This window comes from Phasianus colchicus, chromosome 18 (genome assembly GCF_987193195.1).
Source record: "Phasianus colchicus chromosome 18, bPhaCol1.hap1.1, whole genome shotgun sequence".
In the NCBI taxonomy this organism is placed as follows: Eukaryota; Metazoa; Chordata; class Aves; order Galliformes; family Phasianidae; genus Phasianus; species Phasianus colchicus.
In genome coordinates, this window is record NC_143453.1 from 11,996,801 (window position 1) to 12,015,599 (window position 18,799).

Genomic DNA, 18,799 nt, shown 5'->3' on the forward strand with positions numbered 1-18,799 from the left:
GCATTGATCGACCTGTCTGTCTCTAAAAGTTCCTGGGCACTAGTTATTTTATTTTCACCGTGTGTGGTTTTCTATAGACGCAAGCACCATGCTGTTTGTTTCGTTGCAGATCAGATGATGAGGTCTGTGGGTCCAAATCCAGTGTGGTCCTAAGTGCTGAAGCCAGAGGAGTCACTAGAAAGCCTTCTAGAAGGGGCACTCAGTATGTGACAAAAGAAAGGCCTTTTCTTTCAAGCTTATCAGCTATGTATCTTAATTATCCAGAGAAATAGTTGCTGCTTAATTAAGAGGCCTCGCCCTGAGGCTGAGCAGCTCTCTTTGCAGAGGCCGAGGTCTCTTGCTGTATGGGCAGTAAACAGAGTAGTTACTGGAATGAGAAGTGGGTCCCTTCTGCAGGTCTGAGAACTGCCAAATGTATCAGGAGAGTGTCAGTGCCTCATTGACATTGGTGTGCTTTTAGAAATCGGAGAATAATATTTCAAAGGGTTTTTTTTGCTTTCTCAAGTATTTGAGGGGAATGTATTTTCCTTGTTTGTCTTTCAGTGTTGCTACCCACTGAACAACAGGCTTGATGATGGGGCAGAAATGTTGCTGTAAAGTAAGAATGTTTCCCAGATGTTAAAGTTGTTAAAGGCTGTACTGTTGGTTTCCAAACACTGTTGGGTTTTTGGAGGCTCTGGAAAAAAAATGCATTAAAACAACAACAAAAAAAACCTGCAACGGAAGAAGTGTTAGTTACTGTCTGTGACGTTGCTGAACACTGTAATGTTCCATCCTGTGTCTTCCAGATGTCTTGGAAATACTCATGCACTGCACAGGGGCCAGCTGAGCCCCGCGTCCACTCATGCAGTAGAGGATCTGATCCCACGCTGTTTGTTCAGGCAATATCCTAGCTGAAATCTGTGGCATCGTCACAGGCATAAAGAGCCTTACCCACAATATTTACGGAACATGAAGAGTATTACCCAGAATGAATGTCGGAGTGCTAGTATTATCATGGATTACCTTTACCTCCTTAGGGGAGTGAAATGCAGCAGCACGAGTGGTTGTGACAACATCAGCTGTGCACTGGGCACACGGTGCTATCAGTACCAAATTTCCTCGGGGCTGACAGGTTTGCTACTGGTGATGCACAGCTTGTCGTGTGTGTTCAGTAACTCTGCCAGGGAGGTGTGAGCACTTTACGTGTGACCTGCTGGTGTGACGAGGCTGATCAGAGTCTTGGTTACTGACACCAGTCCAAATTCCTGATGCTCGTTAGCTGTCGGTCTGATCACAGTGCTCTCCCACTGCTGCATAATGCTCCAGGCTGAGAGCAGAGCAGCCTCATTTCCAGTACGGATGCACAGATCCCTACAGGAGATAAAGGTGTTCTCAGTGTTGTAAAGGCAGCGTTATGTTTTATACACAATGCTCATTAATGTGATGTCTGCGTGGGCTGGGTGTGTAAAGATGGGAGTCAGTCGTTCTGTGTTGTGAGGGGATAACCCGGGATGGAGGAGTTACACAATCGATCACACAAAGCATGTTGGTTATAAAATAATGTGCATAGGAATTCCTCTAAAAGTTTTGTGCAATAAACTATTTTTGGTAAAGGGCTCCATGCTGTTTTTATTTATAAGGAGAAACCAAGATCTCTTAATTTCGACAGTTTATTTAGAATTCAGAACGTGCTGTGTAGCCCATTTTTAAAAAATATCTTTTGAAAGAGTTCGACATTGTCTTCGTTCTTATCTTTTTCTCCCCCGTTGATTTTTCACTACAGCTGCAGGCGCCGGCCCTGCCACCCCGCCGTTCGCTCCTCAGCCGGGGAGCAGCGCTGCGAGCGGAGCGGCTGGGCGCCGAGCTGCCGGCGGCTGAAGCGCATCGAGCGGGAGAGCGGAGCGCGGCGCGGAGCTCCGCCAGCAGGGGGGGCCGGCGGCCCCGCGAGGGGCTGCGTGGAGCGGCGACGTTTTTCGGAGAGAGAAAAACCCTCCCTGCCGTGCGCTCCCAGCGATCCCCGCCGCGCTCGGCGCCTCCCTCGGGGCCCCGCCACCCTTCGGGCGCCGAACGCCGTTTTAACCGGACTTCCGCTCGGCGGGCCGGCCGCGGGAGCGCCGAAGGCCGCGGGGATCGGCGCCGGAGGAGCGGAGGCCGGGGCGCGGCGCTCCGTCCAGAAGGAAACGCGGAGGTGAGCGGCGGGGCCGCGAGACGGGCAGCACCGCCAGACGGAGCCCCGCGGCCGCACCGCCCCACGCGCGGCGGAACGCACGGACGGCGGCGCGCGGCGCTCCCGCCATGCCGCGCGGCCGCGTTGCCGCGCGACGGGCGCTGCGGCGCTGCATGGCGCGGCGCGGGGCGGGGCGGAGGGCCGGAAGCCGGGAGGCCGCCGAGGTACCGTGCCCGGAGGCCGGCGTCTGCGCGCGGCGGGCGGGCCGGGGCATGGAGCGCTGGGCCGGGGCGGCCGGCGGCGGCTGGGGCTCGCTGTGGGACGGCGGCTGGGGCCGCTGGCCGGCCTGGGAGCTGCTGGCCGCCTGCGCGCTGATCGGCGCGGTGGGCTGGCTGCTGCGGCTGCTGGACGGGCGGACGGGCGGGCGCGGGGCGCCGCCGGAGGGCCTCCGTTGCCCGACCCCGCGCGGCGAGGCGGACAGAGCGCGGCGCGGCGGGAGCCGAGCAGGTGAGAGCGGCGGGGCGGCGGGGCGGCCGGGGCTCCGCGCGCCGCGGGGGCCGAGCGCGGGCCGGCCGCGCTGGGGATCGCCGGATCGGCGGCCCTCGGCCACGGGCGGCGCCCCGCGGGCCCGGCCCATCTCCGGCCGCTCCTCGCGTCTCGCTCGCGTCCTCTCGGTGCCGCCTTTCCCGCGCCTCGTTCCCGGTTCGCCCGCGTCTGCCGCGCAGGGCGGGACCGGCAGCCGAGCGCTGCGTCCTCCCGCGCCGGGCGTGTCCCGAACCGGGCTGGGGGAGGAGGCGGATGGACGGATGGGTGGACGGACGGACGGACGGACTTGTGTGCGCGGCGCTGCGCGGCGGCGCGATTGCACCGCTCGTTTGCTGGCCGTTTTGAGAAGCGGGACGGCAGAGCCGCGTTGCTGTCCTCAGGTGCCGATGGCTCGTTCCGTCCCGGTATCGGTCTTAATTTCTGGAAGCGGATCCCGTTGTTTCGCGTTGATGCCGCGAGCAAAGAGAAAGGCGTTTTTGCCCCGCTGTGCTTTGTTAGGCAGAGCCTCCGAAGGGCGGCGGCGGCTCCGCGGGGTGCGGGGCGGGGCGGCCCTGCGGGGGGTGCGGCGGCCTGCAGTGCCTGAAGGCGCTGAGCACCGCCGGGCTCGGGTCACCCCGCTGCCATCCGCGCGTGTGCGCAAAGCTGTCGCGTAACTGCCTTAAAACAGACGGGTGTGTGGGGTTGCAAGGCACGCTTCTGATATGGGCGGGTGAAAATAGGTGGTGCCTTTAAGAATTAATACGTTGTCATCAGTTTCGTGGCTGTCCTGTTGTGTTTTTAAGTGAACTTGAGGATTCTTAAACCGTTTTTTTTTTTGTTTTTTTTTTGAAAGAGCATGAATTGTGCAACAAAACGGCTGCACTGTGTGGGAGGCTGAGTATCCGTGTGCTCCATCGTGCTGTTGATTAAAAAAGTTGGTTTCCACCGCTCCAATAAATACCTGCTGTGGGGCGTTCTGGGCAGTGTTGCTCCAAGGAAATTGCCCGTTGGTTCCCAGCAGGGAAATGCGTTGCTGTGAGACGCGCAGGCAGCTCGGCTGGGTGCCACCTCTGGCTGTTGGGTGACAGAGCATCCACAGAACTGACCTCTGCAGAGCTGTCTGTGCTCGCGGCCGTAACCCGAGGGCTGTTTGCTCCCCTGGCTGCCTGCTTTGTCACATCCCTTTTGGATTTGGTTGTGTGCAGTCTACAAGATGTGAAATGGACACATGAAATTAATACTCTTTCTGCTGCTGATGATGATGAATTCTAGGCAGTAATTCAACTAGAACATAAGATACCAGAAAAATTGGTCCTGTACTGTGTTTTTTGCTGAACCACACGCTGGGAGAAGGGTTTTGTGTGCCTGCACGTTCTGTGTCCATGGTTATACAGGTTCCACTGCTCTCATGCAGTGTTTGGAATGGCCCTGCTGGTCCTGGACCCTGAAACAGGAACATTTCCTGAGTTAATTCTTCAGGCTTTATATAACATTATCTTAAATTCTTTTAATTGAGATGTTTCTACCATAAACTCTCCTGCTCTAAGTTTTTACCATTATTATGGTTTTGCGGTCAGTCTCAAAAAGAAAACAATCAATCAGAATAGCAGTTTCTAATACTCTCTTATGTGACTTCATGGCTTTATCCCTTAATTAAAAGCCAGTAACATAAAACTACCAAAAGAAAGCTCAAAATACTTGGAGAAGATTGTCAAACGAAAGTGAGAAGGTGTGTCAGGCTGGTCTGTCGGGCTCAGCCATGGGCAGGCAGGTGATGGCAGGAGGGCAGGTGGCTCCGGAGCTGCTGTGGAGGGGAAATGCTGTGGGGCTCTTTTCCTGGAGCTGCCCTGCTCTCACTTCCCGTGCTTCCACTGCACTTCTGCTTCATATTGGTGAACAAACCTGCGACTGAGGCAGGTGCTCTAAGCACACGTTTAAAATCAGGTGTTAAAAGGAAACACTGCACAGAAGACAGCGCACACTCTCATAACTACCTGCCAAGCTGTGCTGCTTGGAATCAATCTGAAGTTTGGCATTAGCGTTGTTTTCATGGTATTTCCTAATTTAGAAGCATAATAGCTTTCAATTCAAACTCTGGTAGGATTTTGCTTGGCTATATTCACTGTTGCAAAAAGTTGGGCAGGCTGCATTTTTTTTTAATATTAAAGGGTTCTTTACCAACTAAATCTTGGACAACTTAATACGCAAAGTAGTCATGTACAGTTTGTGGGTATATTTTGTGATGAGACTGCAGAAAAAAAAAAGAAGTGGTGGCTGTGCAATTGTGTGAGAAAGGTGAGATTCTGTGAGATTTTGGAATTTCTTCTGAGCTGGAATGCAGGCAGAAGGAGGGCTCGGCTGTTGGGATGCAGTCCCTGCAGTGCTGCAGCCCCTCTGTTCTGAGCAGTGCTTGCTGTCTCAGCCCTGCGTTGGTTTCCCAGAGGGCCTCTCACGTCTTGGTGCATCTTCTGGTTGATGCTGAGGGCTGCTTGCAACACTGCTGCTAAAGCAGGAGAGCATTTGAGCTGATGAGGTGTTTCACATACCGCGTTCAAACACCACCATAATGGCTTTAAACTGGAAGAGGGGAGATTTAGACTAGATATTAGGGAGAAATTCTTTACTGTGCAGGTGGTGGGACACTGGAACAGGTTGCCCAGAGAGGCTGTGTGGATGCCTCCACCCTGGAAGCGTTCAAGGCCAGGCTGGATGGGGCTGTGAGCAGCCTGCACTACAGGGAGGTGTCCCTGCATATAGCAAGGGGTTGGAAATAGGTGATCTTACAGGTCTCTTCCTACTCAAACCGTTTCATGATTGTAGAAAATCCTTTGCTTTAAATAGAATGGGACAGTCCTTGCTGACCTGAATCTCTGTGTGCAAGTACAACCATTCCAATAACATTTTTACTTCTTGTGAAGCAGTAGCTTGCTTGAATTGATCCTAAAGGTGCTGTGAGTGCCAGCACGGGGCATGGCCTGGTGGGGCAGTGAGGGAAGGCCAGCACTGCGAGGGCTGTGGCTGTGTGAGCTGTGTGAGCATCTCGGTCCTACGGCCGCCACTGCTAACAGTGTGCAGCAGGAGGCAGGCACAGCTCTTATGGTTGTGTGGATGTAGTATCTAACGAAATAACATGGAAGCTTCTTATGTTATCGAGCTCTCCCAATCCTGTATTTTTAGTTGTGTTTTCTTAGGGTCGGAGGTTTCTCCCAGCAGGGAATTCTGTTGGCATCGTGGTGTTTTCAGTGTCCCTTTGCTGCTTGTGCAGAAACTGTGGGTGTGTGGATAACATGGAGGGAGGTGAGCAGGAGCACTGAGTGGAAAGAAGGATTTCCCTGTGGAAATTGAGAAATTTTTACATTTCTGCTGTATATTAGGGAGGGAAACCTGGAAAGGGCAGCTGCTCCACTCTCCTGACTGTTTGATCACAGAACAGGAGCTGGGAAAAACCGAGTTGTGTCAATAGTTCCAGCCTTGAGTCATTGCCAGAAGCAGTGTCCTGGCTGCTGCCCCACACGTGTGTGTTATGATTTTCAGTGAGAAATTCCTCCTGCAGTAGAGACAGAGCCATGCTCCAGCTGTGGGGGCTGTCTAACCAGAGCTGTACCGCAGCCATGTGGCTGCCTGCCCCATTTTATGCACAGGTTGTTGGTTTCTTGATAGGGGTCAAATAATGTCTGTCATCAATTTTCAGACATAGATGTTCTGGGTTAAATTTTCACAATGAAAATCCTAATGAAACTTAAAAGGAGCAGAAGAGAACAAAATGTATGTTGTAAATACTCTTTCAGGTAGGCACAAGAGAAAGAAGAAGCAGTACAAGTCTGATGGCTTAACGGCTGTTAATGAGTTGGAAAACATTTTGCCTTCTCTGTATCTCTATTAATCTCATCAGAGTCAGAAAAATTGTTAAGAGGCACTTTTTTCCTTTGGCTTAATGCAGCATTAAAATAATAGGAAAAAGACTTTGCAATTAATCTCATCTTTTCCTCCCCCAGGTCAGATAACGATGGATGCGATCTTATCCCGCTTGAAGCAGCTCAGCCCTGATGAGCTTAGAGAAGAAGTTGTAAGAGCAGGGCTGAAGTGTGGGCCTGTCACCTCCACTACCAGGTTTATCTTTGAGAAGAAATTGGCTCAGTTTTTATTGGAGCAGCAAGGAACGTTGGAAGAAGAAGGGTCTGCGTGGTCAGAGGAGGCTGCTGGGAGCGACCCATCCGATGGCACCCATGCAGCCTTGAAAACTACTGCAGTGAATCACAGCCATCGTGGAAGTGTGTCTGAAGAGGTCGACTTCGGGTACTGTGTCGGGTTGAACCCTCCAGAAGAAGAAGCTGTGGCACACGTGAACTGTTCAGCTCCAGCCTGTGGGGCAGGATATGTTGGTTCACAAGGCAGTGCTCAGACACCATCCAGAGATCCTCCGCTGTACTACGGCGTCTGCCCCGTCTATGATGACATACTGGCAAGAAATGGTAAGTAGCATCTGTGTGCTCCTCAAATCTGCTCAAATCCAGTGTGTGCTTCTCGTATCAGGTAGTATAAGGAAATGCTCTTTTCTCAGCAATGCTTTCCATAGCATTCAGTTGCACATCATTGTCAGTTGAGGTAGTATAGGCAGGTGGAAACCAAGTGTGGGCAAAAAACGTTTGCAAAGCATGAATGCAGATGATTTCAAGTGATCAAAATTGTTATGACTCCATCTTTTTACTTCTTTGAGAAAGGGAGAGAGAAAGCTAATAGTAGCAGCCTTGAAAAAAAAAAAAAAAAGGAAATAATTTCTCTTGTGCATGCTTTAATTGGCAGGAATTAATTATGGACATATCTGAATTAGTACTGAAATACTAAACATCAGGCTAATATTTGAAAGGACTAAGCTTTATTATTAACAAATGTATTTTATTGATGGATGTGTATTTTATGTATTTTATTCATAATTGTGGACCTAAATTGAAATTATATTCTATGAAGTCTTTCTCAGCAATCTCTGTAGTCAAACTGAGTGTTCAATGGTGCTTAGGTACTTCAGTGAGGAGGCAGATGTTAAAGAAAATGTTACAGGAGGAGATCAGTAGCATTAGCATTTATTGATTTTAGTAGCATGGTTACTTAAAGTTTAGAATTAATGTCGTGCTCTCAGCTGACTCATTTCAGTCACTGTGGAAAGTCAGGATGGTCCTCTGAGGCACTGGGATTTGTTCTCGTTCCAATGATATTCAGATATCTTTAGTTGAACAAAGTAACTGAAACGCAAAAGGAGAGGAAGGAGAAGGGTTTGGTTAATATCAGAGGCTCTTTTGACAGGTCTTATAGTGATGGCAATGGGTCACTTAGTAGTTGAACTTTCTGTACAGAGCAACATGGACAGAAAGGCAGGGTGAATAAACTCGCTTTTCAGTCTAGGTGTGAAATACTCTCTTGTTGATGTAGGGTCACCTGTATAAAACAGGTGCTCACATCTGATGAATGTGAATGTCTGAGCACTGTACAGACATCCCCTGATGTTACCTGCAATGTGTAATATCCTTCTATTCAGTTTTCTAGAGGTAAAATTTAAATCGACTTTGATTTTTGGCTGTGTTTGTAGAGAAACACTGTAACCAAACTGTGAGGATAGCTAGATAATTTCAATCTGTTTCTATGAACAAATCTGAGATTACTTGAATAGCTTAATTTTGGCTGTGCTGTGTTTCAGAGAGAATACATGTTTATGAAGATAAGAAGGAAGCTCTCCAAGCTGTTAAGATGATTAAAGGTTCACGATTTAAAGCGTTTTCAAACAGAGAAGATGCTGAGAAATTTGCTAAAGGAATCTGTGATTACTTTCCATCTCCAAGCAAGTCCTCGCTGTGTTCGTCTCCGATGAAAACAGGATCATTTAACAGAGGTATGGAGGGTATTCATCTGTGTACAGCAGACACAACATAGAGTGGTAATTTTTTAAGAGAAGGGAATCAGTCCCTTCATTAGCAGTGTGCTAATAACAGGAAACAAATTCAGAGCGGTGTTTTGAAACTTCTGAACACTTTGAAATGGGTCTGTGACGATAAATTTGTTACTTTTAAAAAATGATGATAATTGTACAGTTTTGCTTGAAGTTTACACTGAAAAATACTGCTTCTCTTCTGAAGCTGAAATGTTAACAGGCTGCATGGATGGAAAGTTCTTGTCAAACTTTCATTTTAGACTTGGGTGGAAGCAGATTAGTAGTTGTGAGGCTGTTTTAGACTTTATTTTGGACTAAAAAACTCTATAGGTCGATTATGTTTTATTTTCTTCCCTACCTCTTATTACTACCAGGGTCTTAAAATTCCAATAATGTTTCCTTTTTTCTTTTTTTTTTTTAAAAAAAGAAACTTCTTGCATTAACGATTTATAAGTTAACAGATAGTTTGGATTAAATGCTTATGCTGGCGGTATGAAAATAGTGACCACTGAAAAGAGAGCAGCTAGAAGCATGACACTTGTGTTTTAATAGATGGCTTATGCTCACTTGAGATGGAAACTGCTAACAAGGAAAGGGCCAACAGTTACAAAAGTCCACGTACCCAGGATCTTACTGCTAAGCTTCGGAAAGCTGTGGAGAAAGGAGATGTGTCAACATTTTCAGAACTTATTTGGAGTAATCCTCGCTATCTCATTGGATCTGGAGACAATCCAACAGTTGTACAGGTAAAAATATATATATATATCTCCAAGTTCTGGTCTAGTGATATGAGTTTGAGGCCTACTAAGCATAACTGGAATGGATGTGGTTCCCTGTTTTTCTTCCCTGTGTGCAGGTGTAAGCAAGCTGTTGGATTTCAGTTAGTTCTGATTTATTTTTCAGGAGGGGTGCAGGTACAATGTCATGCACGTTGCTGCCAAGGAGAACCAGCCTGCTATCTGCCAGCAGTTACTGGAGACTCTGGAAAACCCTGAATTTATGCGGCTGATGTATCCAGACGATGATGACACAATGCTGAGGAATCGCATCCGATACATTGTTGACCTTTACCTCAATACACCAGATAAAATGGTGAGATTTGGGATGTGTGACAGTTCCTTATTATTATGAAAACTACTAGAAGGAAACAGAAGGGAGAAGAAAAGAGGGAAGGGGCCATTTTAGCAAAAGTTAGCTGGTCATGGGTTTTGTGGGTTTTAACAGTGCTTTGGGAAAGGATCTATTATGAGCCCTGTTTGTTTACTTATCCTAGCTTCAAAATAAAACATAGGGGATTGATTTTATGAGGTTTCCAAATACATGTGAATTTTCTCTCTTTAATGTCACAGGGATTTGATACTCCTTTGCATTTTGCCTGCAAGTTTGGGAATTTGGATGTTGTTAATGTGCTTACCTCACACCCAGCTATTGTGAAAAACTCAAGGAATAAATATGATCAAACTCCAGCAGAAGTAAGTCTGTCCTTGTCCACAATGAAGTCAAATGCCAAAGCAGGGTTTTTCAACTTTGAACATTCACAGACTGCTTATTTCACAGGCTGAGCTACCAGTGCCAATGCCCAGAGTGAAAATCTTTTTCATTACATTACAAATACTTTGTGCTGATTATCTCCAGAGCAAAGTTCTGGATGTTAGGATTCACTGCTTTTTGTGTACAGTCTCTCTTTTATGGATAAGTATGTATTGTAGTGGTCAGTTACATTCTGAATTAAAAGAGCTGGATGAAATGGGTAAAGGCCAATAATGTGGCTGTTGAGAAACACCTTGCAGTTGATTGGAAATTGATGTCTTTTGTTTTATTAGTAAAGAATGAATGTTTTATTAACAGGTAGTTTGTGAGAGAAGCAAGAATAAATCTGCAGAATTGAAAGAAAAACTGAGAGAGTATTTGAAAGGTCAGTATTCAGTTTGAAGTACACCAGGCATGTGACATACCCTGTGAGACTGTCAGTGTTTTCTGTTGGTTTTCTGTAGCATTCCTGTCCGTAAGCAATGCTGCTGTACAGTAGCATCCTTCTGTTCCCTGCTGTCAGGGAATAGAAAACTTACTGTGTCTTTTAAATTATGTGGTCAGTACTCATACTGTATGGATTGCAGAGTTTTCCTCATAGCTCTCTGTAACATAGGCAAGCCATTATTTTATTCAGCATGTCTGCAGCAGAAAACATTTCTCTTAAAGCAATCAAAAGATCTTTATGGGTCCGGAGGTTCCTTGGTCATGTTTGGCACTCATGTGGTTTCCCTGACATGAAAGTCTTCCCTATTCTGTCACATGCGAGTTTGGGCATCTGTAAAACAGGCTTTGAAGCTGAGTGAAAATCCTTTAGAAACTGTTGTATGTATCAATGCTTACATTTTGTATTTGAGACAGAAGGGAGCCTGGACTGAAATGTGATCTGCAAGCAGCCAATAAACACTGGAAACAGTGAATTTGAATTATGTAGTTTTACTGCTGAAGTGAAGTCAGATGGTTAAATATACAGGTGTATTGATTTTCTAGGAGGAAAGAGCAAGCTGATGTAACGTCAGTTTAAGAAAGCTGGGTATTGTTTTATTCAAGGTCGATACTATGTGCCACTTCTGAGAGCAGAAGATAACTCCTCCGCTCCTGTGATCGGTGCGCCCTGGTCACCGGATCAGACAGATGAAAGTCCCCAGGCAGCTTTGTCCAAATACACGGGCAGCCCCAAAGATCCCGTGTTGTCCATACGAGCTTTCGCAGGCCCCATGAGTCCCTCCAAGGTAAGGAGCTGATGAGAACTTCATGTGACATCAGTGCCAGTTTAATGAAGGTGGAGCTGTGGATGGGATTAAAGAAATTCTTTGTCTCCTTTCTAGAATGTTTGAAGCACTTCAACTTTACTTACTGAATTCATGTGAATGTTTTTTTCTAAATGGAAATAGTGACAAGCAAATAGTGGGTATTGGATAGTTCTAGAAGAGTTGTGCTTGTATAATAGAAAAGAGTCTTTTTTTTTTTCAGGCAGAATACTGGAATACCAGTTATATTTCTTATAAATTAGTAGGCATTTATTGACTCATTTGCTTAACATGAGCATGTGGGCAGTAGGGCAGCTGCAGGTACAGTGGGAGCGTGAGATGTCGTGTGATGTTTGAGCTCTTCCAGGACTGAGTTTCACTGCAGTGCTTACTATGATGTTCTTTTCTTCTAAAGATGCTCTTTGGTCAGTTTTCTGCTCGCCTGACAGAAATGTAAACATGTTTCATATTCTGAAAAAATTTGTATGTCGTGTAAGTAAGGCATTATTTTGATTGCTGGCAGATACTTCTGATGTCTGAACAGAAAGGCATAAAGCTTGGGAGTTTGCAAAAATCTGTTCATTCCCTTTAGGAGTTCAAACAGCAGGAATATGTTACAGTAACTGATTCCAGTCTGTGGAACCAGCAATATCTATATGGGAACACCTCCTTTGTGCCCTGGAAAGCACTGACCAGAAGAGTGTGTGTCATGAAATGAAAGTGCAGTCTTGTAAGACATGCCTCTTATTTCCCACTGCACACAAATGAAAACCAGTTAGACTTCATATCTAGCCAGGTTGCTTCGAGGTGGTTATATATCATTGTCATTCTTTTAATAAGGAAGCAGTTACGAGACCACAGAAGTAATGTATGAGATGTATCAGTAAACATACAGGGAGGAGTATCTGTCTTTAGATCCCAAGTGAGACTTTTGTAGTGAGAGCTGAGCAGTACTGGTGGCAGAAGCTGAGACCGAGCACAGCAAAATGCTTTCTAGAGCTGTAGCAAAGCATTTAGCACTGATTAACTTCCATGTTGGGACAGAGTTGGGTGGGTTTTTAAAAAGTATTTCTTTTTTTTAAGGCTGAAGAATTTCGCAGGCTGTGGAAGACTCCACCCCGAGAGAGAGCTGGCTTCTTTCACAATGTCAGGAAATCTGATCTGGAAAGAGGTGTTGAAAGAGTTGGAAGGTATCTAATGGAGTATCAGTACAGAAAATCAACAATAGAGTAATTAAAAGCAAAACAATTGTACTGAGCTGCATAGTGAAACACGCTCTTTAGGCAAATATTGCTGGAAATATTTTATGAAGTATATTGCAGTTGGAGTTTTACTGCTCTTTTGTCTAAACAGAGTAGTTGAGTAGTGGACCTGGCTTGGCTGTCCAGCTTTGGAAGTCAAAAGATACTTAAATTGTTATTGATGGTATATATAGAATGTTTTTCTCAAATTTAGCATCCTTGCTGTTGAAACACTTTGTATCAGCAGCACATGCAGAAAACATACCTTGCTACAAGTCCATTGCATTTCTTCCTTTAAGTCAGCCTTTGCTCCCTCCTACCTTCTTCCATTCCCAATTAAAAAAAGCTACTGAATGGAGTCTTGTTCACATTTTGCCTACGTTGGTGTGGATTCATCTCTGTCTAATGTCAGATTAAAAATAGCAATATGTACACTGCTAAATGTAAACACAAGGAAAAAAAGGAAAACTGGTCTAGAAAAAGTAGATTATACCATGCTTGGTAACAATGTGTATGTGTCAACTATGTGTTGTTGCAGACTGTTGATTGTTGCAGAATTCTGTTGTCTACTTGCATATTTATATTCCTGCTAATAGCTGATAAAATGTGTTCAGAAAAAGTTATTGTCAAAATAATATTCATGTCTTCACAAGTGATTCGTTTTATTTTATTTATTGCAGGGAGTTAGCTCATGAACTGGGGTTCCCGTGGGTTGAATACTGGGAATTTCTGGGCTGTTTTGTTGATCTGTCTTCCCAGGAGGGGCTGCGAAAATTAGAAGAGTACCTGAGCCATCGGGAAATGAGCGAAAAGGCTCAACAAGAAACAGGGGAAAATGAAACCTGCAACAGATACAAAACGCCACATCCTTCTGGTAAGGAAAGGGAAAATGTTACAAACAACAGGGTGTACCTAGGGAGAAGAGGGAGGGGGAAAAGCATGGTGTCCAGGGAAATTGTATTCACCTGTTGTGGTTGCTGTTGTTCATCTATTATCCAAACGGTCTGATTTTGTTGTTGAAAAAGTAGCTAATGACAACATGGATGTAGGAGAATTAGAACAGCTCTCAGAAGCTGTCCTTTATGTGGTTGTAGCCCCTAAATGAAATTCCAGTAAGAAGACCTCTCTACTTTCAGTATATTTTCTACTCAGAGCATTTGGAAATTCCTTGGTAGAGTATGGAATTTTGTAATCTACAAATACTGAATAAGTAACTTCTTAAAACAGAATCATCCTTTACACTTTGTGGTGAAAGGTGTGTATTTGTTCCCAGTTAGTTGATGGGAGTTGCACATCTTTTTACACATTACTCTTATTAAATTATTTACAGGCAAGAGTAAAAAGTGCTGCAATTCTATTTCTGTTGGAGCGTTTTTGGATGAGGATGAGGATGACATGAGTTTAGAAGAAATTAAAAACAGACAAAACGCAGCACGGAATAACAGCCCACCTGTTGTGCTGAAGGAACCCAGCATTGATGCTATTGGAGATGCTGAGTGTGAAATCTTGTCAATGGAGCATACCAGAAACATCATAGAAACATCAGCTCAGCCCAGGCACTATGAGAAGGGGGTTTCTTCCAGCAAAAATGGATTTTGTAATCCTGTGGCCAGTGAAAGGATAATTGGTGACAGAAAGCATGTGCATGATGGAGAAGATTGCCTTGTGTCACCTGTTTGCAATTTAATGTCAGAATTTGAAAGCTTAACGTTCCAGCCACAAGTGGGTGCAGGAGAATCAAATACCATCAGTGAAAGAATTGAGAACGAGAGAATTCTGCCTGAAAGAACAAGCCAGGTTAGAATACCCAAGGACTGGCTGGGTAAGTCCTGCTACGGAGTTTCACCAGCAAGTTCTTCTGAGCCAAGCGTTACAGGGAAACCTGGAGAGACCAAGCTAAGGACAGAATATAAAATGCAGTCAGAAAGGGAACGATTGTCTGTGGAATCTGGAATCCAGACTAATGAGGCACAACAGTGTCAAGAACCTCCTGCCCAGAAATTTCTTTTGAAGACTTCGCCGGCAAATGACAACTCTAAGAAATTATTTCTGCTTGGGTATGAACCATCTTTTCTTTGCCCTGTGTTCCATGTATGCAAAATGAGATACTTATTGTAACGTCATCACCAGCAAGGTTAAAGTCATGTGATACTAAGCAGCAATTAGTTTATTAAGTACTCCAGTGTTTGTACAGTAGCCATATAATTAATGACCTAACTCTAGCTAAAACATGAAGAGCAGAAGAAATCTTTGTTTCCTAGTTACAGTTTCAGCAGACTGTTTACCAATCACCTGACAGGCTTGGAATCTTGTCGAGAGGCTGACTTAAATTAATATAGTGTTCACCACACTCTTGGCATGTCCTCAGATTACACGTTCAAAGCTTTTTTTTTTTTTTTTAAATGAGGCTGCTGCATAATAATGGGCAGTCATTTACATCTGGGTCTGCTGAGAAGTGTTCCTAGGGAAGCTAAGGAAGTTCAGAGAGAAAGATTGCCAATTTGTTTGCTTTCATTAGTATAAAAAGTGCTTTGGAGTTGGGATGTCACTGCCTGGACAAATGTGTAGTTCTCCTTTCATCTGGCTTTGTGTTATTCTAGGGAGCGTCCATCAAAGCTGGACAGTGACGTCTTAGCAGCTATCGAAGCAGTGCAGATCGATTCCCAGAAGTACCCTGCTATTTACAGATGGAAACACGAGGTGCAGTCCTACTCTTCAGCTGACAGGCAAAGGTATTCTGCAAAGTCAAAAATGAGCTGAAATATTGTTTTCAGTGGGTTAACTGCAGAACAGCTCCAACAGTTAGTTAGGATTTCAGGCCTCGCTACTCACAAAAACCTCATTTAGAATTCTCAACTGCATTAACTATTAATGTGCTTCAGTAATTAGCACGATATTTTGGCTGGTATCTGTTAATAAGGAAAGTTGTTTACTAGTTCAGTCAAAATTCCTCAGAGCATGTTGTAGTTCCTAGTAACCTCAGCATCTCTGTACCAGCTACGCAGACAGAAAGCAATGCTTTCAGAAGCACGGGTGTTTTCTAGTTGGCCAAGGTGCCAAGTTGCTGATTTATTACTTCAGACCAAGGAGGGATTCATGCAGTAACAGTGTTGGTAATTCTCTCTGTTGTGGATGCAATGCAGTAATGTTGTATTGTTTTCAGGGACAGATGTGCAGGGGGATGTTCATTCAGTATTTTCATGTATCTTATTTTACATTCTGTGACCCCATTCCAAAGGAATTAATAATGTCAACTACAGAATGTGGTCAGTTTTTAGAAAGAATGTCACTCTAAGCTATACAAGTGATGGTAACAATAGCTGGTATGCCTGAATAGGTACTATGCACATTTATACATTTTATTTTGAGTGCAGTTGCTTTGGGGTACAGATAAGGAGCAGGAGAAGCTGCTTGTGTGCCAGGCACCTGGAAACAAACAGCAGCTTCTGGCTGTGTTTCAAAGAGCACACTGAAATAGAGCCATTAAGTACTGGTGGGAGAAAACATCAGGCTAGCTAAGATTCTTCTGTGATTTACAGTGGAGTAGAGATAAATAGGCAGTTATTTCATATGGCTGGTTGATGCAGTGTCCTTGTACCACTCCTCTTTTCAAAGTCAAATTCTCTTGTTCCCCACCTGTTGTGATTAATTTTGTGAAATAGGCTAATTAATAGGCTTCTTTTTCATTCTTACTCCAGCGTCTGTGAGGTTGAAAACATTCTTCTAAAGTGCTAAAACTGCATGCAAGATTTTTAGGTGTAATCACTGTTCTATCACATAACGATGTTTAAAAACTGTACCTTTAACTAATTCTTTGACAGTGCCAAAGCTTGTTCTGTCAGCTCCTTCACTGTACAGTGGTACCTCTGCCTAAAGCACAACACAAAGACCAGTAGAGCTGTCTGATAAAAGTAATTAAAAGGCTTTTAAATTAGCTGCATACATACATATTATAAACCTTAATGTATTTATTGTATCCATCTTATCTTATTACTGGTGTGGCAACCACAAGGAGAACTTGACAAAAGAAGGTGGGGAGAGAAATCATATCCATGCTGGTAGCTCTGGCACTGAGCCATGGTCAGCTTTGATCCTGAAGCCTGTTGTTGAGATGCTTCACAAACACACACCTATTTCTTAATAGCCATTTTGGAGCAAATTGCATCTCACTAGTTAAGCAACATGTCTAAACAAATGGCACATACTGTGCTGTCACACGCAGCAGGAATGTAGGCATAAAGAGCCTTCAAACCCAGCTACTCCCTGTTCCGATTGTTCTCTGCTTGTGCAATTTTTTCTAAGATCTCTTTAAGGGATTCTGAGGAAAACTACTGCTCTTCTTTTTGTGATTCATAATGCAAAATGACTTTGTCTTTCTTTCAGTTGGCCAAGTCCATCATTAAAGGGAAGATTCAGGTCCCAAAGCGCAACTGCTGGCCCACCCAATGCTGCAGTGTATTCTAGTCCAGGAAGAAACAGTCCCATGATGGGAAGCCCGGGGAAGCATGGCAGTGCTGCCTCGTTCTCTCCAGACCTTGGGAGCCCTGGCCGCTACAGTCCTGCCTGCGTCAGCCACTCTGTGTTAAAACTGCGTTATTTTTCAGAGCCTCCTGCCCACTAAACTATGATTCGTTTTCCTGAAACTTTAATTGAATTTTCTTTGTTAGAGTGAAGGAAAAAACTACAATACTACTCAAGTGACACGAGGTTTGCACTTGGCTATTTATTTTTCCTCAATTGAGGACAAATGTATGTTACAAAAACTGAATATATGTCTTTATGTCATATAGGAGATGACAGATTCCTGGTGATATGCAAGAAGTTAGTGAGGTCAGTGCAGTTGTCCAGTAGCTATGACTTTTCCCTTCTTGCCCACAGGCCAATGAGCTGAACCTTGTCTTAGAGCTGGTGGTATTTCACTATCACCTGCTGTCGTTAGCACAACGACCTCATTAGCCCTCAGCAATTTATCTTTGCTTGGGTAGGCTGAAGGAAGCACATCAGTAAAATCTTACTAGAAACCTTACTAGAAGAAATTAATGGCAAGATGTAAAATGTTCTTCTGCTTACAGGGGAGATGTGCAACTGGAAAAGCCTACAACAAAGCCTGGGTGGTGACAGCATTCCAGTGTGGGGTACCGATGTGGAACCCTTCAACATAACCAGAAAGGAGGTGTTACAGCCAGCAGGCTGATGGAGAGTTGATTACACACACACACACACACACATATATATATATGCACACATACTTCTAGATGTATGCATGTATTTACACAGCAAAACTTGAGTCTTAACCTCAGACTGTTAACAAATACCATGATGTAACGAGTGTTTTAGTAAAAGGGCACTGTAGAAATACTGGTAATCCTTTCAATGGTAGCTTGAAATTTAAAAAAAATTAAAATTAGTCGCTTTTCCCCACAAAAGCTTTTCTCGTTTGCAGAACATAATTAGTTATTAAAAGCACATCAGCAATAATTTCAGCAAGTTTACCAGTAATGTACCTTAATGGTGTAGTCTGTAATGCAGTACAGTGCTATCCAGTGACTCGTGATACAGTTCCTCAGTTCCCAGCTGCTAAGAGAGGACTACAGATACTGGCCTACACATCTAAGCTGTCACTGTGGCTCCAGTCTGGACGTGGTAACTCCTTTCTGTTATTCCTTCTTTAGCCTCCTGAAAGAATCACTCATTTTGACTGTACACTGCTGAAGTTCCAAAACTCAAAGGGAGCTTTCTGTATTTAAAAAAACAAAAACAAGGCAACCAGTCTTATCCTCACAACCTAAAACTAACTAGAAAAATTAATTACAACCTGCCAGTGGCGTGCTAGTTAAAAGGATGGGTTGGGATTCACTGGTGCCACAGAGTAAAAGTAACCTTGGACTTTGTAACCTAACTCTACACCTAAGGAGACAGTAACTGCAGGCAGGATCCATCACTTACCTCTGGGTCCCTTTGCCACAGGGGCTGACCCACAGAGGCGAGGCAGCAGAGCTGCATGCTGCCATGTTCTGTGGCCAACACACACTGCAGTGACTGTCCCATGTACCCTTAAACAGGGTCCTCATTTGGTAGAAACCTAAAAAATGCACTTAATGCTTTTGCAAGCTTAACAGTGCCTTTTGTAACATACATTTTTAATTACACTTTTGTTCTTTTAAAAGTGAAGACGTGTCAT

The 18,799-nt window shown here is 44.7% G+C and overlaps 1 protein-coding gene across 3 annotated transcripts; it reads left to right on the forward strand.

The window, feature by feature from the left end:
• The first annotated feature begins 2,013 nt into the window (after window positions 1–2,013).
• ANKLE2 (ankyrin repeat and LEM domain containing 2) lies at window positions 2,014–18,284 on the forward strand. 3 transcript variants are annotated; one of them, XM_090152475.1, is made up of 13 exons: window positions 2,014–2,170; window positions 6,670–7,146; window positions 8,367–8,558; window positions 9,150–9,343; window positions 9,501–9,689; window positions 9,947–10,069; window positions 10,446–10,512; window positions 11,178–11,359; window positions 12,461–12,567; window positions 13,299–13,492; window positions 13,949–14,675; window positions 15,219–15,350; window positions 17,002–18,284. In XM_090152475.1, the coding sequence occupies exons 2-13, from the start codon at window positions 6,681–6,683 to the stop codon at window positions 17,237–17,239; spliced, it is 2,811 nt and encodes a 936-aa protein (XP_090008601.1). In that variant the 5' UTR covers window positions 2,014–2,170; window positions 6,670–6,680; the 3' UTR covers window positions 17,240–18,284. The 3 variants fall into 3 exon arrangements, with proteins under 3 accessions (XP_090008601.1, XP_090008600.1, XP_031447914.2); XM_090152474.1 differs by lacking the exon at window positions 2,014–2,170 and adding an exon at window positions 2,278–2,656 and having other exon boundaries at window positions 17,691–18,284; XM_031592054.2 differs by lacking the exon at window positions 2,014–2,170 and adding an exon at window positions 2,398–2,656.
• The last annotated feature ends 515 nt before the right edge of the window (window positions 18,285–18,799 follow it).